General features: G+C 46.0%; 1 protein-coding gene across 1 annotated transcript in view; it reads right to left on the bottom strand.

Moving 5' to 3' along the window:
* The window catches only part of LOC147677808 (neural-cadherin-like), a 684,133-nt gene that overhangs the window by 5,997 nt on the left and 655,839 nt on the right, over positions 1–22,297 (bottom strand). Inside the window, exons 31-32 of the mRNA XM_086945589.1 lie at positions 9,832–10,076; positions 9,073–9,227 (exon numbers count right to left, since the gene is read on the bottom strand). Of these exons, the coding sequence (XP_086801715.1) occupies positions 9,073–9,227; positions 9,832–10,076 (400 nt within the window). The remainder of the gene's footprint in view (positions 1–9,072; positions 9,228–9,831; positions 10,077–22,297) is intronic.

Below are 22,297 nucleotides of genomic sequence, written 5' to 3'. Positions count from 1 at the left end.
GGACCTAAAGGCCCATAGGAATGAATGGGGAGCCATTCCTTATTTGCGATTAGCAATTAGCGAATCGCAAATAAGGAAGCAATTTCAAGGGTGCCAGGGTGTCCAAAGGACACCCTGTAGCACCCCTGAAATGGTAATGTTCACTGGTGTTGCGCACACACATGTCCAAAGGACATGTGTGTGTGTAACATACAACTTAGAAAAATGCACTAAAGTGCGTTTTTCTAAGTTTTTGCTATTTACCACGTAGTTAGACTTCGCGGTAAATAGCGGCCCCAGATTGCGAATTCGCAATTTTAAAATGGTTCATGAATTGCATTTAAGGAATCTCAAATTGAGATTCCTTAAATGCAATTCATCGCAATTTAGCGATTTCTAGAATTGCGATTTTTGCATTTGGGATGATTTCCCAAATGCAAAAATAGCGCTCGCAAAGGGCCAGGTTCTCAGAATCTGGCCCTTTGCGAGCCGATTTCGGCTTGATGAATCTACCTGTATGCCTTGATGAATCTGAAGGCCATCTGGGATAGTGAGGCAAAGCTATATATCGGCAAACACCAGAAGACTTCATTCCGAATTCTTATGTCTTTCAGAGCCAATTCCAAATCTCATCATGGGGCAATCAGAGTTTCCAGGTCCTTCAACGACTCCATAGCAAATCCACGAGTTCTGTGCAGCTATGCTCCTGGTGCACCGTCGAGCCCCATAGAACCGCAAGGATTTTGGACTGGGACTCTACCGGTGGGTTTGCCCTTGGTGCCAGCTGGAACCTCTGAAGCCATTTCAGCCCCTTCACCAGCTTCAGTCCTGATGCCTGTCAAGGCATTACAACTCATGCTGGACCCCAGAAGCATTGACACCGGATGATGAAGTGCAACCCATATTGTTATCTGACTTTGAGCTGATTCCGCATTGCTTGAGGCTGCACCCTAATCATATTGGGCACAGCCTTTCGGAAACCCATTCGGCTCTTACATTTTGCCCTTACCTCAAAGAAGGGCCTAGATCATTAACAAAACTTTTAACGATCACTCGGATGAATGGGACGAGTTTGCTCAGCCATATACTGAAGACCGTGTGTATGATGAGCTACAAGCTGCCAGCTGATTGGATCCTTCTCCAGACACTAGGATGGTCCTTCACCTGGGCCATCTACTGAGGAAAGTGCCTCTATCGCAGTAGTGATGCACGGCCTCAGAGGTTCTTGATCTCCAGTTGCCTAGTATTACGATTTCCTCTAACCCAGACATACCACTGTTGAGTCCCTATTGCCTTTTAATGAGGCCCTCACAGACACCCTTCTTGAGACCTGGGCAAACCCAAGTTACGGTCTTCCAGTAAATAAGTAGATAGCGAGGAGCCACAGGTGAGCCAGCTTTCGCAATGCAGCACCTGACCTCTGAAGGCTTAGAGGTGCAAGCGACCATGAGCAGGGTCAGTCCAAATGTCGTCCCTATCGGCTAACGTGTAAAAACACCTAGAAACCTTTAGAAACAATGTTTCCACCACCAGTCTGGCATTAAGGTCTGTCAATGCCGGCTATTTATTGGATCTATACAATCACACCCTTTGGGACTCTGTCTCTCATTTACTAACTGCTGTACCGGAGGACTTGCATCCACTACAACACATGTCATCCAGGATGGCTGCGATGCGGTAACCTTCACAATTCCCTGTGTATTACAATTCTGTGCATCACAGATTGCCATGGTCGGGCAATTGGCACCAGTGTGACATTCAAGAGACATGCTTGGATAATAGCTATAGGATTCTCTGGGGATTTCCAATTTTCCAGAGTGGACATTCCCTTCAATTGCTCTCACCTCTTCAGTGAAAAAGCAGACTTGAGCCTCAAGCACTTTAAAGACTGCATGGCCACAGCGAGATCCAGCACAATAGTTCCACCTGAAGTTTTGACCCCTCCACAGCTATAGTAGGGGCTTTCAATACCACCAACAGACCCTACAACATTTTTGTGGCTGTCGCTGCAGCACCCACAGACAACGTGGACTGCAGGGGCAGTGAGCAGCCCAATCAACAGCACCCCGCTGCCTCAGCGGCAAAGCCTCTTCAGTGGATCCTTCCAGACACACAGCTACACTGTTGGGAGGCAGGATCTAGTAATTTTTCCAAGGGTACAAGTAAGCACTCAAGATAAGTAGGCCCTGTATATTGTCTGGCTGGGTTATGCCCTGCTGTTTTATGAACTGGCTGTGACTCCCAATACTTTCTGGTGTTAATAAACAGATAAAATAAAATACTTTCTGGTGTTGAAGGATGGAGGTCTTTGTTCTATATTAGACCTTTGCCCTCGCAATGCCTTTCAAAGAAAGGATAAATTCATGATGTTTTCCCCAGCCAGGTCTTGCCTGCCCTCAGCCCTGGAGGTTGGATCGTAGCATTGGACTTGCAGAATGCTTATTTTCACATCCCCGACCTGCAAGCATTACCCGGGGTTCATTTTATTTATTTATTTATAGTATTTATAGAGCGCTTTTGTAACCCTACGGGCATCCTGGCGCTGTGTTGACATAGCTAATTAACACTGTGCATCATGGGCGTAAGGGATATCATGAGTTGGAGTTAGATTTTTGGGAAGAGCCACGTTTTCACCTTTTTTCGAAAGGCCATCAGATCACCTGTTTTCCTGATATCAATAGGTAGCCTATTCCACAGATGAGCTGCTGCTATACTGAAGGCTCTGCCACCGCAGGTGGCTTTCCTAATCCTGGGTATGTTGATGAGATTGGATAAGGAAGAACGAAGGGACCGAGTGGGTTCATACCACTTGAATTTGTTTTGAAGTGGTCGGGGGCCCATCCCATGCACTGCCTTAAACACCGTGCATAGGGATTTAAAGAGAATCCTCTGATGTACAGGTAACCAGTGTAGGTCGGCGAGAGCGAGGGTGGTCGAGGATCTTCGCTCTCGGGAGAGTGCCAGTTTTGCTGCAGCCGCCTGGATGCTCTGAGGTCTGGAGATCAGATGGTGCAGCAAGAGCACTTTGGATTTGCTGTGCTCCCCTTTGGTCTCACCAGTGCCACTCAGGTGTTCAGAAAAGTGATGCCAGTGGTTGCAGCAGATCTACGAAGGTCGGAGCATCAGTTTTCCTCTACCTCATCAACTGGCTTTTGAAGGCGGGCTCCCCCCATGTAGTAGTCAACTAATGCCACATTATGACGCAGATGCTCACGGACAATATCCTGTGCTACTGCAACAAGCAAGGTGGGGCTGTGGACCCTGTGTCAATGCCTCTGAAAGTGGGTGGAATGCCAAGGGATTTTCTTGGTGGCACACACCTGGTGGGCTGTTTGAATCCCATGACTGATGAACCCAGCCACTAATGCCTAGAGATCCGGAATGGCAGCTACACCTAGAGGTGGCACAAATTCTCACCCGCAAATGGAAAAAACCTTGGCTCGATCTCTTTGTCTTTGCAGAGAATGCCCAATGTCAGCATTTTTTCACATTGCTCTTCTCGGGACAGCTCTTTGCCAGGAACCCATTACGCCTAGAGTGGCATTTGGGGCTCATATATGCCTTTCTGTTGCTACCTTTCTTGCCCAAGTTCTGAAGAAGATCAATAATGACCGAGCCCAAGTCATCCTACTGGCACCAGACTGGTAAGGAGAGTATGGTACCTGGAATTCTTGGGCATGGAGCATCTGTCCTTCGATTAGTCTGCTGCTTTGGGAGGACCTTATGATGCAGCAGCAGTGTCCTGCTCCGGGGCCTACAGAACCTTCATCTCCCTGCTTGAAGATTGAGTGTCAGCAGTTAACTTCATTCAACCTTCTTCCTGAAGTAGTTGATGTCATTTTGGCAGCTAGGCGTCCCTTCACATAATCAGAATAGGCCTGCCATTGGGACAAGTTTGTGGTTTGGTGTGGTACTCTGCAATTTCACCCACTTCAAGCCAAACTATCTGAAGTATGTATGTGTTGTCTCTTGCCCGATGAGACCTTGCTTTGGGCACAGTTAAAGGTTATTTGTCAGCTCTTATTGCTTCTTTGCATTTGCTGGACCAGCTTTCTATATTTATATCAAATGGTGTGATGCTTTTTGTTGAATACTTCTACACCCTTTATCATGCCTAGTGAGACCTGCATCTAGTCCTCACATTACTAATTTATTTATTTATAAAGTTTTATATAACGCAAACATGTATAATGTACACAAAGCCCTCCATTTCAAACCCCCCAGTTATCTAGCGCAAAAGCTAGAATTATCTGGAGGGGGAAGACCTTCAAGGAGTGCTAACTCTCTCCTCCTGAAACCAGATATCTTTCGCAAAAAGAGATCATGTCACCGAGCTTTTTCCGGCTCTGCTCAGAAGATGTGGAACTCTCTCCCACCGGAAATACGTAGAATCTCCTCCAAGATTGCATTCAAATTGGAAGTAAAAAGATTCCTTATGAACAATTTCTTACCTGTAAATGGGTTTTGGATTGCCTGCCCTATTGCATAGGACTTACACCTTTAAGACCTGGGCTGGGTGCTATTCTTCTTTTACTAAGCATTGTGAAGCGCCCTGATAAACTCCGCGATCATGTTTGCGCTATATAAAACTTTATAAATAAATAAATACTCCCTTTGAACCTCTGCACAGCTGTCCATTGCACTTTTCACTTTAACCCTTTGACCGCTGCTGGAATTTCCCCAGTGCGGGAAAATTCCACACGTGTGCAGATCGGATGGCTCCCGGCTGTCCGATGCACACGCCCACCATGACGTCGGACGGCTGGGGGGGCGTCCGACGCATGCAAGGGGCTAAGGACTGTCTTCCTCATTGCCATAAATAACATAGATGAGACGTGTGTGTAAAGTACAAGCCTTCTCTATCAAGCTGCAGTACACCACATTCTTTCCAGACAAGCTGGTGATGAAGACCTGAGCCTCTTTTCTACAGAAAGTGATCACTACTCTCAATTTTAGTTGAAGCTTCACCCACTAAGCATTCGTTGGTTAACCTCACCCCTCTGCTGGATCCTGAAAGAGCTCTTAGCTTCTACATTGATTCTACTAGGGAACATCATGTAAACGATCAGCTCTCTGTTGGATTCTCTGGAATGAATAAGGCTAGTGCACTACAGAAAAGTACCGTTTCTCACATGATCATTCTCTGCATCAGACTTTGTTACACGCTGGCGAAGAAGCAGCCCCCCATAAGTCTTGTGGGCTCATTCTGAAAGAGCTAAAGTGCTATCACTGAGTTGGCACCCAGAGAACCTGTTTTGGGTATTTGCCAGGATGCTACATGGTTGTCGTTTGACACATTTACAAAGCACTGTTGTCTGGACAGCCAGGTCCAATTAGAGGGGCACTTTGCCTCTTGGTCATGCCGGACTTTTTAGTTTGAGCCAGTCCACAGACCCACCACATCGGAGGTACTGATTTGGGATTTGTTCAAAAGGTGAGGAATTTGCAGGCAGAAATATCCATCAGAAGAACAAGTGTAGAGTATTCACCAGAAAGAATGTTACCACCACCCGTGTGTTTGACGGAATTTGCATAATGGATGAAAAGAAATTGTCTTAAGCTTAAGGCCCCTAAGACGGAAGTGCTAGTTGTAGGAAGTAAGCCGAACCTATGGGGTCCGCAATGATGGGCAACATATTTTGGGGCTTTACCCTCTCCATCTCGAGAAGTTAACAATCTAGGCTTCTGGCTCGATAACAAACTGACCATGCAATATCAAATCAACAAACAGATGCTGGTTGCTTTGTTCTATTAAGGTGTCCAAGAAAGATGCTCTGTCTATTGCCATTCGCTTCTCAGAGGACAATTGTGCAGGCTTTATTTATTTCAAACCTTGAATATTGTAATGTCTTATATTCAGGAGCTACCAAGATTGCACAGAATATGATGGCTCGTCTGCTCTGTCATATTACAAAATTTGAATTGATCTCACTGCATCTTCTGAAGCTTCATTGGCTCCCAGTTAATAAGTGAATCAAGTTTAAGGCTCTTTACTACATGTATGAAGCTATGACGAAGCCTGGCCCTCAATTTCTTAGTGAGGTGGTCCATCCATACTGTCCAGAACGATTCTTGCGTTCGGCGAGCCATAACCGAGCAGTGATCCCCCAGTACACAAGGGCAAGACAAGGGGCTCGTTCTTTTGCCTTTCTAGGCTACAAACTACAGAGCTCCCTTTCTTTTAAGCTGTGATTTTGTCCTTCAGATGAGAAGTCTAAGAAACTATTGAAAACATGGCTTATTCAATCAATCACGGTTTGTAAAGCACAACTACTCACCAGTGAGGGTCTCGAGGCACTGGGAGGTGTGGAGGGGGAGGCTTTGTTGAGTGCTGGGTCATCCGAAGAGCCAGGTTCTTAGAGGTCCTTCCTTAACTGTGACAGTGTGGGGGCTTGGTGGAGGGGGAGGTAGGCCTTGGCTGCAAGATAGGAGAAGACCTTTCCTCCTGTTCTGGTCCTGTAATTGCATGGGACGGTGGCTAAAGAGAGGCCGGCTAATCCGAGGTGTCTTTTGGGTGCATGGAAGGAGGGGCGGTTGTTCAGGTATGTTGGTCCGGTATTGTGCAGGGCCATGTATGCGTGGGTGAGGAGCATAAAGGTAATTCGTCTTTCGAGTGGGAGCCAGTAGAGATCATGGAGGTATTGTATTTATTTAGCTACGACGGAGGATGTCGAGGATCAGTCTTGCTGCAGCATTCTGTACCGGTTTCAGGGTATGTTACCCTTCGTCAGCCAGGCTAGCTGGAATCCAGTGGCACAGTGAGCAAGGAACCCACAGCTGGGCATACCCATCCTACTTAGGGCGAAAAGTGTTACAGCAAACAAATGATGGACGGAATGCTGACAATGCAAACATTCTCCCCAGTCAAAAGATCTGGGTTAAATCCAGGGTTCTTTTGCCCACCCCAGTTTGGACCAAGCCATATGCAAATCAGTCTTGACCTTGTGCTCCATGGGGACAGGTGATGGCTGAAAGCCTGAAACCGGTCCTAGGATTCTTGTTTCCAGTCCAGGGAGGACCTGGCCTGGCAGTTCAGGCTGGACTGTTCCCATTGGGCGCAGGGTCAAGACTGATTTGCATATGGCTGGGTCCAACTTGGAATGGCATGGTGAGCAAATAAACAATGGATTTAGGCCCACAACTTTGTACTGGTGTGAATGTATGACAGTGTTCTGCATTCTGTCCATCATTTGTTCTTTTTGCATGTTTTGGATGCCGGCATAGAGGCAAACATGCCTTTAGGAGGCGCACTGAAAGTGCACCACAAAAAAAGTGGTGCCCTTTCAGTGCGCCTCCTAAGGGCAGCTCTCTGGAGGAAAGGAAGTTGGGCTCTCTCCTGCACTATAAAACAGGGAGCGGCTTTGAAGCAGCTGCTCCGAATTTCAATTGAATGCACTGCCCTTGGGGCAGCACAAATTCGGGGCAGCACATTCTCGGTAATACGGCTCACTGTCCCTGTTTGCACACGGCGCAGCTATTTAAATGTGAGCCGTGGTACAAACCGGGAAAGAGCACCATATAAGTAATATGGACAATGGCGTCCAATAAAACCTTGTTGACTACTTTGTCTTGCTGGCTATTCAGATCAAAGGTGGAGCAGGACTGGAACTCGAAATCACCCCTGGCAAAACATTTCACACTGCAGGAGGCAGCAACTAGAATGTGGCCCTTGGTCATAGCAGACTAGCCACCACTGAAAGCAGCCCTATGGCTTACAGCCCACAGGGCAGTTGCCAGAGTGGCGCAATGGCCAGTCCAACTTTGATCAAGCCATTAGGGCCTCAAACAGAAATGATTAAATATTGAAGAACTCGGAGTCACTAATCACCAGTGCTCTTAGAGCCTCAGCTGATTCGTTACCTAAAACCATAACGTATAACTTATACCATTCATGCCTAATTGAAGGCACTTATTTATTTCACAATCATTCAAGTGTGAGCCATCCACTACACTTGTTGAGTGATTTGATTTTTTGAGCTTGCAATATCTATATTATAGCATCTGACACTTTAAATTGTAATTGAATACATTTATTGTAGTTCTTGTTACAGCACAATCAAGACCATGGGCTCAGAATGACAATGCTTTACTTGCCGACAGTGATAAGTAAATTTATATTGTAAGCGGAAACAACAGTATGATGAGAGAAACAGCATAGTGACATTTCGCATTGCTTGGATTCAGGTAATAGATGCAGTTTTCTAAATTGTCTCTGGTCTGGTGCTGGTCAAGACTGTGTCATTTTATTAAAATGTAATGTATAAACTTTGGGGGACTGTCAGACAGTCCTCTTCATCCACTGATATGTAATTGTGTTATTCACATTTTTCAGCTGCTCACTACAGCATATAGCATGGGGCAATGAGTCAACCCACTTTAGCTATTGGCTATCTTCCCTGTGAAGTATTGCATTCTGCCTTTTCACAAGAAGCGCACCCACACACAATAGTTCCCTTCAGTGCTAGGGACTTCAATGGCAATATGTGCCTTTTGTGACCCAAAAATATTGTTAGCATTTAGTCACTGCCCTTTTTATTTTAATTCCAAATTAAGCCCAGCAACTTTTCGAAAAGTAATGTTTTTCCAAAAGCCATTTCAATAAAGACACTGACCAAAGCAAAAGGTTGGCAGCCAATGCCTGACATATTGTCTTTGCCAATGATTGTTTTTATTTTCCTACTCCATCATGGATAATTAACACTAATAGTGCTGTGACTGTATGTTGATGCTGAACTTTTCCTTGACAGTCTTCAATAAATTAATCAACCTAAACTGTCACAGACATTGAATCTCTGCTTTCAGTTTTCGCTTTCAAATTGCCTCTATTTCGTCACAATATTATTTTTTGGTCATAATTCTTATCTCATTGGCTGTTTATCCCCTTGCACTAATCACATATGTATTTCGGTGTTCAACGAAAATATGAATAACGCTGTTATTAACATAGGATCATGTTGAGCATAAAGTTGAACTTCGATTTGATATGGTGTTTATATGTGGAACAAACCATCAGATCTCTCAAGAGAGGAGGCATACAGCTTTTCGCTACATAGGTCTGCACTTCGAAATGTTGGCAAATGCTACAGCCCTTACGTGATCTTGTTCCCCACCACCTTCTTCATTGTAGTTAAGGATATTTTCCCTTATTTCTTCTAGGTCATCATGATAAGCCGAAATGTGGTACACCCCTTCATTTAATGTGGTTTTAGTCTTCCATCTATTCCACAGAAAAACACCAACAATCAGAACTGTAAGAGAAAGGTGAATTAAGATAAGCTACATTCAGATACATGAAGTGGTGCAAACATCAACAACTCTGAAGGTCTGTCCTTCTCACTCAATAAATCACTTATGAGGCAAGGGTTTGTTGCGTGCTAAATGCACCAAATGGTTTTCCTGATAGCTTTGTTTACTGAACAGGTACAACATACATGGGTGCAACGTCATGCTATAAAAATATGGGCAATACATCAGATATCTGAAACAAAGTGTAATTTGCCGTTTCGCACAGCGGGTAGTATTAATAATGAATAACCTTTCCGCTGTCTAATGCAGGAACTGTCTGATTGGAAAAGGGTTAATGAATGTTTAGACAAATAATGCCAAAGGTCTGATTGATAGACATGTGACCTGGAGCGGCTGCTCATATATGTCTCTCATGGTCATGCTTGTGCCATTTTAATTCTAACTAGAGTACTTTAGGTTGTCAAGCAGCTTGTGAGTCAGATAGTAGAGGTGGGACAGGCATGAAGAGGAGGGATCAACATTTAGAAATGTACTGCTGAGGTATCATGGCAAGGTTTGTAATATGTGTAGATAATTGACGGCACAACATCCAGTTTAAATAGCTACCTAGAAGTGCAGAGAAGCACACACAGATGGTGAACATCGATCTGAAGCTGAGGCCTCCATCCGTATGGAAGACTGCCAGCATGATTTCACATTTGCGACCAACGTATCCTTTGGGGCAGTGGCAGCTGAATTTGGTTGGAGATGGCGAGACACAGGTGCCATGCTTGCAGGGTCTCTTGGCACATGGCGTTGGAACACAATGCCTTCCTGTGGCATTCACCACCATGATGGTTCCCTCTGCACAACTATAATGAGACAAAAGTATACAATGACACCAGCGCCAAAATAGTTTCTGGGGGAGATATGAACTTCAATGTTCAACTGAGTGGTCCTAGAATAATGCGGAGTGAAGACACCTAGGTCATGAACTCCTCTTTATCTGCGATGGGTGATGCAGTCTGTTCACAGAGTAAACCAAAGCGAATTGATTTGTTACAGGTGAATACACATTCGAATCTAAAGTGCATACAATGAGGCAACATACATAAATATAACAATCTCTTTACAATTCAATAGGCACTGTGATCACTTGGGTGCCATGTGCACTACGGATAGCTTAGACAAATGTAACTAAAGGGGCTATACCTCAGTACTCAAGAGTCCGAGAACTCTAAAAACGTGGTACCCAGATAAAACAAGCATTTGCAATGCAATAGGTCTCGCTGCATTAACGTTTGAGATATTGGCATTGTGTATGACAATGCGTTGCATAACGTTTTTAGCAAACTTTGAATTGATGAGCAGTGAGTGTGTGCAAGAGTATGCTGTTGCTCACAGCCGTTATTATTCACACAGCTCTGATGATGCACCTCACGCACGGGGCTGACGCAGTTCTTATTCACACAGCTCTGATGATGCACCTCAGGCACAGGCTCACAGCTGTTATTATTCACACAGCTCTGATGATGCACCTCACGCACGGGGCTGACGCAGTTCTTATTCACACAGCTCTGATGATGCACCTAACGCACGGGCTCACAGCTGTTATTATTCACACAGCTCTGATGATGCACCTCACGGCGCACTGTCCCTTTCACACAGCTCTGACACTGGGCTGACGCAGTTATTATTCACACAGCTCTGATGATGCACCTCAGGCACGGGCTCACAGCTGTTAATATTCATACAGCTCTGATGATGTACCTCACGCACGGGACTGACGCAGTTATTATTTACACAGCTCTGATGATGCACCTCAGGCATGGGCTCACAGCTGTTATTATTCACACAGCTCTGATGATGCATCTCACGGCGCACTGTCCCTTTGTACAGAGTTGAAATACACCTCTCCTGCTCTACTAACAAAGGGCCCCAAATGACTCGTACGTCACCGCTTTCGGCATCTTATCGAGTTTATCAATCATGGATATATCGGCCTGCCACTCCACATATGCATGTTACGAGCAGTCACTCCACACTGATCTCTGTCGCAGTCTGCGAGGGGCAGCAGTGCACACTGTTTCAGTAAGTGCGAACTGGAAGGATGCTGTTTGAAAGTGCGTGCACTGAATGTATTGTTTGGTACATGCCTGCGTTCTGTCGAATCAGCCGTAAAGTGTGACGTTGTGCGGGGGAGGGGGGGCTGCGCGCAGCTGTGCTACTATTCAGGCTTGCATAAAGAAGATGGGGCCACTGGGAAATACTGGGGGGAGGAGGGGGCTGTGTGAGTTTGTTGCACAGGTTAGGGATGCTGCTGTAAACACGTGTACAATATTGCCCTGTGGTGTTGCTTTTTTGCAGTAATAAAGAAAGACACTTTAGAATAACTTGGCTGTTGAAAACTTGGGACATGGCTGCTGGGTTTATTTTTTCACTTTTGTGCCATGCTCGTTTTTTCGTGTTTCATGAAGTAGGGAGGCATGGTGAGGCTGTCATCCGGCGAGCATACTGATGGGTGGCAGGGTCACAGGTGACAGGGTGGTAGTCTGGGGAGTCTGTCAGTGATAGGGAGGTGTGAAGGTGGGGTTTGTCGGTGTGCAGTGACAGGGTCTAGTGGCTCAGTGTGTGGAGAGTGCGAGGGGGAAGTGTGTTGCCTGGGCTGTTAGTGCTGGTTGGGTGAGGGATACTATGGCAATGGTGTAGAAGTGTGGCCAGTCCGTGCATCAGAGTCTGTCAGTGCTACTCTGTGTGTAGGATGTAGTCAGGGGGCGCCAGCGTGCAGGTTGCGGTGCCTGAGTGGAAGGGGGAAAGGTGCTTCCGTGTAGGTCGAGGTTATCGTTGAGAGTTGTGTAGGAGTGTCTGTGTGAAGGGTGGCATGGTTTTAAAGACAGTGTGGGTGTCGGTGTGCGGGTTTGATGGCATCGGATTGTAACTGCAGACCGTGACAGCACTGTGGGTGCTCGTGTGTTTCCCCTGGACATTCGAAAAATAAAGGGAATTCGAAACAGCAAACTACAGTTTTTGTGTAGTGCTTCCTGACAGATTCTTAAGGATTCGTAGCACTACACATGGGATAATGTGGCAAGTTGTGGAAGGGTTAGAAGCAGAGTCAGCGCAGAGATTAAACGTGGGACCTGTGTCTTGCACAACGGTCAATGCAGCAGGGGCAGCAACCCACTCAGCTAACTCGGCTGCCTCGTGAGCGGCATTAGAATGTCGAACGCGCAGACTGCAGCCCCCTCACCTCACAGGTTCCAGACCCCAGCCCACCCCACTCCCGTCTCCATTAACGGCACTTACTTTCCTTGAGGGGGTCCAGTCCTCTCTCTCCCTGTCAGTTTGGGGGGTCTTGAGGTGCCTGTGGGGGGCGGGGGCCTCTGTTACTTGTTGGACGGGTGGGAGTGCTCTGATCCGGCACGTCCAGAGCGGGTGTGGTGAGTCCGGCGCCCGTCAGGTGTGCACAGGTGCGGGGCTGCAGCTCTCTGCTGCCTCCTCCCAGGTCACCTGCAGCCGAGGGGAGGGGAGGGGAGGGGCGGCACCTGTGCTGCCCCCCCTCCCTCAAGAGGTGCCCGGTGCGCCCAAGACGGAAGCATCTCTCATCACATCATACGGCGACTCCTGGTCCAGCCCCTCCCACCGCCAACACCATCAAACGCAGCGCTCCTTAGTGCTTCTGGAAAGCAAGGGGTTAAACCGCCGCAGGAGGCTGGACCTTCAGTAGCAGAGCACCGCTACTACTAGCTGAGAACCAGCACCTTCGATAGCAGAGTATCTGCACTTTTAATAGCAGAGTATCGGAACTTCTAACAGAGTACCTGCTCTTCCAGCAGAGAACCAGCACTTTCAATAGCAGAGTATCTGCACTTTTAATGGCAGAGTATTGGCACAGCTAACAAAGTACCTGCACGTTCCTTCCGGTCCGGCGCCGGTTGGTGACGTCACAACAATCCCAAAGCTCTAACGCGCCACGCCTTGCCGGACTCCGCCCCCAACCGTTAGCCCCGTCCCGAAGTTATGACGTACGACGTGGACTGTGGCGCGCGAGGAGAGGGGATGCATAAACTGGTGTCCAGCGCAGCTTGTGCACGAGATGAGGGGAAAGACCGGACTGGTGGTAAGTGGGACGGGGGGGCGGTGCGCTTGTGTGTGCGAGCGTGTGTGTGTGTGTGCGACGGAGGAGCGTGTGTGTGTGTGCGCGCGACGGGGGTCTCTGTATGTGTGCGTGCGTGTATGTGCGCTCGTGTGTGTGCGCATGCGTGCAGGGGGAAGTGTGCCTGTGTATGTATGCGCTTCCCAGGAGACGGACACGGCGTGCGCGTTCGCGCGCGCGTGGCCTGCGCCGATCGCCTTTTGCGAGATGCGCATGGCCGGTGCTGTCTCCTGGGAAGCAGAGTCAGCAACAAAAGATCTCTGGCGAGACACAGCGCTTACGCGCTGTGTTTTCGCTACGAGACCTAAAAAGAGGAACCTCAACCTTGCCAGTTTAAGCTTTTGTAAGTAAAAATTGACATAAAAAGTGGCTGCAATATGGCTTCCAAAAAAAAGAAGAAAACTTGACCTCTATTGATTTTCTGCTCCTCACTGCTGCTTTAAGAAATGAGCAGACACTGTGACTGACACAAGTGCTGCCTAACAGCTGGAGATAGAGTAATACTACCCTGTAATTCTCATTTAAATTGGTAGGTACCTTGCACATATCAAGCAGGCTCAGTTCTATCAGGGGTTTGGAGACGTACCCAACCAACGGAGAGATACACCCTTTTCTAATTTAAGGCAGTCTTTCTGTTGAAACTAGCTTTTGGTTAGTCCAAATGCTAACCCAGAGCATAAGTGGGACTAACCTGGCTTTGTCCAATATGTACTCAAAATCTAACTCAGACTGAATGATAAAATGGGAACTAGTGACAGAAGAATGCAAGAGCTGCCTGCAGATACAATATTCCTCTATTAGTAAGGCGCAGCATCGCGATAATCCACACCCCAGCGCCATACAAAGCTACTGAGACTTGTATATGTTCAAATACGGAGTAATGGATCCCCCCTCCCAAGGGTTATGGTTGATGGAATAGTATCCGAGCCACCCTACCGCACTTTATATGGGAGCTACTGATCTGCGGCTGCCAAGAGCCCAAAGAGTTCAAGACAATCCCCAAATAACTCAAATCGGACACACTGCCCAGGGATTGACCACTAAACGTTACTTTGTGAACATATTTTCCTGCCTGGACCACACATCATAATATGTGACTTCCTGAAATTTGTGAGGAGATCCAGTTTTCTCATGAAAGTCACAAAAGACTCCACAAATAGAGAGCCTTCGGGGTCCATGCCATTAGTATTGCATCATCAGTGTGTAATAACACAGGTACAGACATGTTTGCTATCCTTGGAGTGTCTTTAACAACGTTAATCAAAAATAGGCTCCGATTATTGATATACAAGATGAACAACTGCAGGGCCAATTTGCAACCTTGGCATACTCCTCTTGTGATTGTAAATGTATTGGACATTTCCCTCCGACCCAAATCGTTCCCTTGTAACTGTATTCTCAAGGTGTTTATACAAAAAGTTCACCAAAGCCACTTCAGCCCCCAAATCATCTAAGAGCAAGAACCATAATTTGGTTCTGTTGACACAATCACATGCAGTTGACAAATCCATAAAGGCCAGGTTCAGTGGACTGCGCTTGACAATGGTATACTTTCCAACTATCGGATTTATGTTTAAGCGGTGTTCCACTGAACCCATCCCTGAATGGAAACCAGATTGATGGGGAAACAGGATGTTATTTGAATGAGCTCAATATTTTTCACAATTGAAGATCATCCTCTCAGTTATTTTAACAGAACTATCAATGAGGGAGATGGGGAGGTAACATTTGACATACGATCGCCTTTCTTGAAAATAGGGCATATGGCAGAAAGGGCCCAAGAGCGAAGCATCTTATTGCCTGAAAGCTGTTCAATACATTTGTGATCAATAATCCCCAGAGATTCACATTGCATTTGAGGAGGTCCATTGAGACCCCATCCGACCCGGGGCCTTGCAACTTGGACTTTGCCTGATAGCTTCCTCTATCTCTTGCAGGGTAATACACAATATAGGTGAGTTAACCAGCTTGCCCGAAGGATTTTTCCACTAAACTCTACTCTGGTTCAGCGTAATAAAATGCACTGAAGTGTGAGACCTATTTGGGGCCAGCTACATTACACTGGAAGGGTGGATTAGCCAGGCCATCCCTTTGTCTCAACTTTTTTACTACGTCTCAAAACAATTTGCTGATTAGCCAGGCCATCCCTTTGTCTCAACATTTTTACTACGTCTCAAAACAATTTGCTGTTGTTGGAAAGCGCTGCACATTGTAAGTGCTCCCAGTCCCTTTTTATTCAAAGCATCCCTCCTATCCTGCAAGGCATGCTTATAAATCTTCCTAGCTACACCGACCTCTACAGGATATTTTGGTTTGGACTTCAGTGCTGTTCTTAACCTGCGATTTGCTGTGGTGCAGTGCCTATCAAACTTCCTGGGACCCTCTAAGGTACATCGATTTGGCTTCAACAAATGGTTCCTAATGCATATGAATAGTTCTTCAGATTGATCTATCAATGCCCCCTCACTCATGTCAAACAAGGAGTTCAGTAAAACCTTTGCATGGGCCTTCAAGATTAAGCCAAGAGTAACATCTGGTTCCTTAGATTGCCATACTAACTTGGGACCATCGCTAATATGTTGAGGAGCTGAAATAATTTATGTAGGGATATCTATCCTCAGGAAAGGTCCTACTGCTGTTAGACCATTATGGTCTCTGTACTAAGTTTCAATGATAGCACACTGTAGAAATTTCTCGTAGCAAATATGTAATCAATAATAGAAGCCCTCCTAGATCCTCTATAAGTTGCCAAAGAAGGTCCATATCCCCTAAACATATCGATAACATCTACAAAATCATGTGCGGCCACAAACTGGCTTAACTCCTTTACTCTGCCGTCTGGTTGATCCCTAAAGTACACAGAGCAGTTCAACTCATGCTCTTCATAGGTTTTTAACAGTTTGTCATTAAAATCCCCACGGAGCACGAAATGGAGATGAGAGGACAACCCAGCCTCTAGTGGTTTGAGATACCATAGAAATGAGAACAGTTGAGCAAAAAGTACAGAATTTTAAAAAATCATTATTATAAAAGTTAATTAACGGGGGGCGTGGCCAAAACTGCGAGCGAGTAAGACGTGTCTTTCTCATCTCCTCGTCCCCACCTCCTGCCGTAACCAGGGCCGAAATCGCCCACCAAGATCAGCAATTACCACCAGCGGGAGTCGGGAGTGCGAGGACTCGTGCGTGGAGTTGTTCCCATCCGCCTCAGCCCAAAATCCAGAGCTATCCGAGGTGAGAAAGCCAGCACTGCAAGATGACGGCTGCGGCCTAGTCAGCGGTGCAGTTTCCCGCAGGGCCATGCGCGGCTGGAGGATTCTGCTGGACCTGGGGATAGCCAACCCTTGGAGAGAAGGGGCGCCGAGATTGGGCAGACCAATGCGGCAGTGGCGTAATGAAACTTGAGGGGGCCCCCCTGCAAAGTACATGGAGGGGGCTCCCGATTCTCCGCGGCAGTCAAGAGCTCTCAGGCCAGCGACCCGCCATACTGCAGGGGCTTACCCAGCCATAAAAAAGGATTTGTGTTCCTCTATTGGTCACTTTCATCGGGCGATTTACATACATCAGTAAATACTGCTGCTGTGCCCTCCAGCAAAGTTACATAACACTGCCTCCAGCCGGCTCACCAAACACATCCTCCTACTTGATGACCCACATTCAAGCGAAGCCTGCTCAGTTGACCTTCAAACACAGGCCACTGCCTTCATGCCTGCTATTAACGCCGCCATTAACTCTAGTCTCACCCCTACGAAACCTGCAGTTATGCTTTTCCACCTGTTTTCAAAACCACCCCTCAGATGTCACTGTGAACCCGTGACCGCAGCTCAGTGTTTCCCTGTCCACCACCGACAGAAAGACTGATGGCCAGTCCCCATCTAAGCACTGCCTGCCAGTAAAGACAGAGCCTTTCAGCTGCTGCCCTCCCCAATCCCACTGTAGTAGTTTAAAACATGTTAAACAATCTCTTCAACTGACCACCCCAAAACAGTTCTTCCTGCTAGCCTCTACGGCATCAAAGCCGTTCCCGCTACTTTTCATCCTCTGCATGATGCACACAATAATATTAAATGTACAAAGGGTCTGATTTTTGTTTGCTCACGCCAACATTAATTTAAACTATGTACCCCACTAAACCATACCTCCTGTCAAAGGCAAATCCGATCCCATATGTAGCACCAGTCAGGACGTACCCCAATGACAAACACCAGAGAGAATGCGCGATTCATGAAATTAAACCTACAGTGACAATGTAGCATTTCCCACCAGCTGTCAGCCCAGCAAAGTCTGCAACCTCACAGTAGCCATCGATACTGGCAACATCTAAAGCGCATTTCCACTTCCTTTCGATGGCAGCTCCTGATACATATACCTATGAATTCTGGGCAGCATCTACCACAGACCACAGCATTATTTGTCTCCCTAAGACTAACCGAATGCTGTTGGTGAACTCTTCTCTTACCCCTTCCTTACTAATAACTAATGGAGGATAACAAAAAAAATATATAGTACTTTCTTATGCTAATAGTGTATCAAGCACTTGCTGCCCGCAGTCCTCACCAGATCCACATATATCTCAATATTCTGCTATTGCACCATCCTGTCAACACTCATTATCTAGAGATGTTTTTTATCCCTTCAGTGAACTGGGAAAAGCAATACCTTGCACGAAAACAAGTCCCTTTAAAGCCTTTGCTACTTATACAGGCTTGCAAAGCACTTACTTGTTCTTTTTAACTGTCATTGTAAAGCAAACAAGGAACTCATTCTAGGATCGGAATTACTGCTTAGAAGTGTGGAAGTTAATACTGAGACGTAGGATGATTTTTTGCATGTCTGCCAGACACACGTTCTTCCCTGCATGCGCACACAATGCTACAATACAATTTAGCTTAACAAATTGTTCAGAAATGTACCGAAGGTAAATAAACAGCCCATATTATTTTTACAAAGAAAAATAGACAAAAGACCACTTTATACCCCATGACATAAAAGCCTTAGCGTGCAGAGCTTGTCCAAATCCACGCCACCTAATTCAGCCCTGCCAAGTACCACACATCTGGCGTTAGACTAACGCATTTCGGTGTGGTGATCCATATCACTGCACTGAAATGCAAAATCACGCATAACAGGCATAGCACCTCCTCGGGTACCAGTGCTGCTAATCAATGCTGGTGTAGTATTTCCATGTAGCTGCCGTTTTCTGGTGCTTCCCCTGTCTCCTAAATGCGATGCAGTAAATGTTGTTATGCAGTACAGCTGTCTGTGTGGTAGTCCTGTAATGAATGTCCCTTTCTATGCCCACAAAATTTCGCCGTATTTCCGTAGTATGTCCATAAAGTTAGGTATCGCGAGGATTTGTTGCAGACATGCCCACGCCATGCACCGGTACCCCTTCGATGTCAGCTGTTTCGAGTGCGACATCTGCAAAGACTGGTTCCTGACTATAGCTAGGGGCTTGAGAAGGGCACCAGAGCGCTGGAGTGGATGATGTGACCCGTGATAACCTCTGCCTCCCTGCTGGGAGCGATGGGCAAAAACTGCCACTCTGCATGGAGGAGCCGGGATCTAAGATTCCAACACAATGACACCACAGCGCTGAAGTGCCCAATTTCATTGCTGTCTTGTTGTTGGGGGAATGGAAATAACGATGAGTAAATATTAAAGGAATAACATGCAGGAGTTTTTATTCAGGCTGATTCCTACTTGTTTTTTTCAAATCTTTCACATGGCGGTAATAGATACTTTCAGCAGCAGACATACCGGAATGAAAAACAAAAACGTTAATTGTGAAAGTCCCGTAACGCCTGTGACCTTGGTGTATTGGTAACTCTTATCTGTGTCAGAGTATTGATTTCTTCAGGTGCAAGGGAGATGTATAGCTGCACTGATTAGGGTTGTTACATTGAGTAATTGCTAAATGCGTGACAATGGTTTCCGAAAGCATTACTGTACCCAGGTGACATTGTATTGATACCGCACAATACACTCTTGCAGTGCATAGACATAACCTCCCCTCCCCTCACTGCCATGAATTATTGCTCCTCAGAGGAATAGCGCCTCCAGTCATCTCTCGTAGTTCCACCTGTTACTGTGGTCAGTCACCTCACAACCATCCAACGCCTGTTGGCCCGCCCGCGGTCCTCAATGCTCCTCTTTTGACTAGAGTCCATTGAGAGGCCTGCTCTAACAGTCTACTATATTGCCTCATCCAGCCTTTCAAGTTCGGGCCTCTGCCTGCTGGTCGCAAGCCTGTGAGCAGGCCCGGACTGGCCGTTGAGGGCACCGGGCAATCCCCCGGTGGGCCGCATGGTTGGGGGCCGGTTTTGGGCCCCTGGGGCCGTTTTTGTTACAGGGCCGTTATGCTGCAAAAACGGCCCTGTAACAAAAACAGCCGAAAACCGGCCCTGTCACAGAGCGCGGTCGCACCTCTCCCCCCTCCCCTCTCCTCCCGGAGGATGAGAGGGGGGCTGGCCGAGCACTGTGCCAGGGCCGGTTCTGGTTCCCAGTCCGGCCCTGCCTGTGAGCCCCAATTTACACACACAGAAGAGGCCGCAGGTGTTGCATTAATGCACCTAAAGACCTTGCTCCGCAGACGAGCTGATTGTGCGGAGGGTCTAGGTTCCTACCGTGGTGCAGGGAACTGTGGCCTAACTCTAGTCTGGGAGCATCAGAGGCACCACTGCACACACGGCTTCAGGCTCGGATCTCCACTCCTCACTTTCCTGGTTAAATGGATGAAACACTTCAGCCAAGGGCAGTCTAGACCACATAGTTCTAAAACAAGTTAGATCCCAGTTGCACCCTACCTCAGACAGAAGATCACTGAGGAGGCACTAGAGGGTAGGTCACTGGGTCTTACTGTGATTTTGGCATCCCAGGGCCTAATTCACAAAAGTAATCTAAGACAAAATCCTAACTTTACGACTTTCAGTATTCACAGAAGGCATTTAGGAGTACTAAAGTTAGGATTTTATCTCAGTCAATCTTTTTTCAAGTTTTGGTCTTAAATAATTTAAGTCAAATTAACGAAAGTCGTAAATTTAGGATTTTGTCTCCGATTAGTTTTGTGAATCGGGTCCCCAGAAACAGACTGATTACCCATAGATGAAAGCAGCTCTTTTTGGAAGGTTTAATCTGACCACAGATTAGCATTTTAAAAAAACATTTCTACGCAGAGTAACCAGACATTATCGGAGGCCTGATTGGACCTTGAATGAACAGCCACTTTTAAAGTGCTGGAGTAAGTGTAACCTGGCGCAAGCAAACCTCAGCTTTCTGCAGAGAACATCCTATGTATTTATTTTGTATAGTTACATTAACATGTAGCTGATGGAAAACTGCTTGGAGCTTGCAAGTTTGCAAAGACACCTGGCAGGCTGGTCACCATGAGGGTGCAGAGGAATACACCTCAATTTGAGCACATTTTTACACTGATTCACTCATAGATGCCACAGTTTCAGGTTGGTAAGTGTGACGTTTTCATAATTTAACTGTACTAATGGGTGACATTCACACAGTCTGACTCTGCTCAGTTTTTAGTAGCCTGATGTTAGCGCACTTTAGTTTAGTGACTTTCTTAGGAGTTTCTAGTAGCTCAAATGGGCCTAATTTCTAATATGGATTAGTTACTTACCTGTAATCCTAGTTCTCTTCCAACGGTATCCTCATCAAAGTCATAAGCACTAGAATATTCCCGCGCATGGGCGGGAATATTCTAGTGCTTATGACTATTGATGAGGACCCCCTGGAAGAGAATTGTATGTTTCCCTCCTCTTCATTGCTTGATTTTGCTCACGAGAAAGTGTCACTCATGGTCGTTGAAATGTCACTCATATTTACACTGAAATTATGAAAATGTCACACATTGAAATCTGAAACCTTGGCAGCTAGCTAAGTCTACCACACACAGCACATTTGAACATCTCATAATTCCATGCCACACAATTAAACTATAAATAATGTAACCCTACAGCATTCCATACCACATAATTACAATCCTAAAAATAAAAAAACACATATTTCTACTTCACTCCATACCACATAATTCCACATCACATAATAACATTCCACCCAATTTAATACCACTACAAACCACATCATTCCACTCCACACAACATAATTCAACTACACATAATTCCACTTTAACCTATATAATTATACTTCACACAACATATTTATACTCTACTCCAAAACACATAATTAGCCTCCACAAAATACAACTCTGCAATTTGCTGCATAATTCCACTCCGCACAATTATATACCACACCATGCCACATAATTCCCCACGTCACACAATTCCACAATTCATGCCGACACAATTCATCACACAACAAAATTACACTCCACATAATACCATTCAGGCCCACACAATTTACCTCTACATAATTATGCTGCATAAATACACTCCACAAAAATCCAGTCTATGCCACATAGCAACATTCCACATAACCACACTTCACACCATGCCTCATAATACCATTCAACATAATTTTCACTCAACAACGCACACTTCCACGTCACACAAATTCAACTCTAGACATTTTCAATCTACACCACATAATTCAACAACTAAGTACATCATTCAAGCCAACAACACAATTACACAACACACCACATACATCCAATCTTCACCACAAAATTCCACATCATGCTACAATATTTAACAGCATACCACATAAGTAAATGACTATGACTTAACTACTGCCTAAACCACAACTTCTGGAACAACGAAGGCTAAAGCACGACCATTACTTAACCACTACATTTTAAACCACTACTACCTAAGCCACGAAAAAATTAGATTTAATGACACTTTTTCAATTTATGCCATTTTTTTTTCTAAAATACTAGTTAAGTTCTGTTTTCAAAAACGAGCACACTGATCATATTCTGTTCGTGAATGGAAAGCATTTACAATTGAGAAAATCAAAGCAACAC

The sequence above is a fragment of the Lissotriton vulgaris genome, chromosome 12 (assembly GCF_964263255.1).
Source record: "Lissotriton vulgaris chromosome 12, aLisVul1.2, whole genome shotgun sequence".
NCBI lineage: Eukaryota > Metazoa > Chordata > Amphibia > Caudata > Salamandridae > Lissotriton > Lissotriton vulgaris.
Note: the sequence above shows the minus strand (reverse complement) of the source record. Positions and strands in the feature narration are given on the sequence as shown.